A 2,265-nucleotide genomic window follows, 5' to 3' on the forward strand; every position below is an offset into this window, starting at 1 on the left:
TATACCTAAGTGCTATAACTTTCTATCTCTGCTGCGTTGTTGGCTTGTGCATTCTCCTTCTAAATTATATAGACTTCGTGTGTGCTTGTTCAATATACAAACCTGGACTGAACTGTAAGTGTTTGCATTTAATACCTACTCCTGCTAACGCTACACACTCACCCCGCCTATAACTGGTGACCCCGAGGAAAACACACCAAGCACAATGTCCAATGATGACGCAAAATCCGGCGACGTTCGAGAAGGCGGTTCGAAAAATCGCGTTTCCACTGACGCACGTCACGACATTTTTCGAGTCGGCGTAAAATCGCCACAGTTTTCGCCGGAGAAGCCTGCAATATGGTTTGCGCTTATGGAGGCTCAGTTCAACCTGTCGAAGATCACCAGCGATGAGACGAAATTTTACCACATCCTCAGCAACCTTGAACCTCAGTACGCAGATCTTGTGGAGGAGCTCGTCTTGAACCCACCGGCTACGGACAAGTATGAGAAGCTGAAGACTGAGCTCATACGTACCTTGTCTCAGTCCAAGGCCAAGAAGCTGCAGAGACTTCTGGATAGAGAGGAGATCGGTGACAGAAAGCCATCTCATTTTCTACGGCACCTTCGCAACTTAGCTGGACCCGGCTTACCCGAAGAGTTCCTGTCTGGCATCTGGACGAGTCGACTGCCGAGTAGCATCCAGACCATCCTCGCTTCTCAACCCACCGCTTCGCTCGAGACGCTTGCTGACCTGGCGGACAGGATCCATGAAGTCGTTCCACCGTCACCGCAAGTAGCTTCGACTTCCCACCACACTTCACCTGGCAGCTCCATGGACCAAATGGCTAAGCAAATAGCCGAACTTACCCAGCAAGTTAGAGCACTCAGCATGCAATCGCACAGATCGCGTTCCAGATCAAGGAACAATCATGCACAGACTCGTCATTCTGCTCGGTCAAGGGAGAGATCACAATCCAGCTACCGGAAGCATCCCCTTTGCTGGTACCACGGCAAGTTCGGCAGCAGGGCGAAGACCTGCATCCGCCCATGCGACTACAAGGCGGAAAACTCCCTGGGCAATCAGTGATGGCGACGAACGATTGTCCCAGCTCCACCGGTCGCCTGTTCGTTACAGATCACAGATCGAAAGCACAATTTCTTGTGGACACTGGAAGCGATCTATGCGTCTTCCCTCGATCTGCCCTGCGTGAACGGCGTGCGAAGACCAACTACCAGTTGTGCGCAGCTAACGGTACCACCATCGATACCTATGGGTTTGCTCAACTGAACCTGAACCTAGGACTACGTAGAGACTATCCGTGGCGTTTTATAGTGGCTGATGTGACTAAACCAATTATTGGTGTAGACTTTTTGTCCTTCTATAATTTAATTGTAGATTGTCGCAATCAGCGCCTTATTGATAACACCACTTCTTTGTCAACTGTTGGTTCTGTAGACTTAACATGTAATAGTATAACTTCAGTTAAGGTCTCGACTGGTGACACGCGTTTCCACAAACTTCTCGCCGAATTCCCGGAGATTACTCGACCATCTGGCACGACACGTACGACACTACACAATACTGTACACCACATTCGTACTACACCTGGTCCCCCTGTTTCTTCATCCCCTCGTAGACTAGCTCCAGACAAGCTGAAAATCGCCAAGCAGGAGTTCGAGGAGATGTTGGCCAGCGGTACTGCCCGGCCATCGGAGAGTTCTTGGTCGTCACCTCTACATCTGGCGCCTAAGAAGGACAACGGTTGGAGGCCATGCGGTGATTACCGAGCTCTCAACGCTCGAACTATACCCGACAAATACCCGGTAAGGCATATTCACGATTTTTCCCACAGCATATCTGGTTGTAGAGTCTTCTCTACCATTGATTTGGTCAAGGCCTATAACCAGATCCCTGTCAGCGTGGACGATATTCCGAAGACCGCCATTACCACCCCGTTCGGAATGTTCGAATTCCCTTTTATGACGTTCGGTCTAAGGAATGCCGGTCAAACCTTCCAACGTTTCGTGGATGAGATGACTCGCGGACTCTACTTCTGCTACTGTTATCTTGATGATTTTCTGGTGTTTTCTAGAGACGAGGTAGAGCACGAGAGTCATCTCCGACAACTCTTCACGAGAATGAAGGAATACGGCATCCTTGTTAACACGTCCAAATGTGTTTTTGGTAAGTCTGAGGTTACCTTTCTTGGCTACCAAATCTCCACAGCAGGAACGAAGCCGTTGGATACCAAGGTAGAGGCCATCAAAAACTTCCCCGTGCCC

The 2,265-nt window shown here is 49.8% G+C and overlaps 1 protein-coding gene across 1 annotated transcript; it reads left to right on the forward strand.

Moving 5' to 3' along the window:
* Positions 1–205: 205 nt before the first annotated feature.
* On the forward strand, positions 206–1,069 carry LOC125490830. The gene has a single exon (XM_048631177.1). The coding sequence runs from the start codon at positions 206–208 to the stop codon at positions 1,067–1,069; it is 864 nt and encodes a 287-aa protein (XP_048487134.1).
* The last annotated feature ends 1,196 nt before the right edge of the window (positions 1,070–2,265 follow it).

The sequence above is a fragment of the Plutella xylostella genome, chromosome 28, assembly GCF_932276165.1.
Source record: "Plutella xylostella chromosome 28, ilPluXylo3.1, whole genome shotgun sequence".
NCBI lineage: Eukaryota > Metazoa > Arthropoda > Insecta > Lepidoptera > Plutellidae > Plutella > Plutella xylostella.

Coding starts and splice junctions, on each gene's coding strand:
- LOC125490830 (XM_048631177.1), top strand. CDS start 206: ATGTCCAATGATGACGCAAAATCCGGCGACGTTCGAGAAGGCGGTTCG.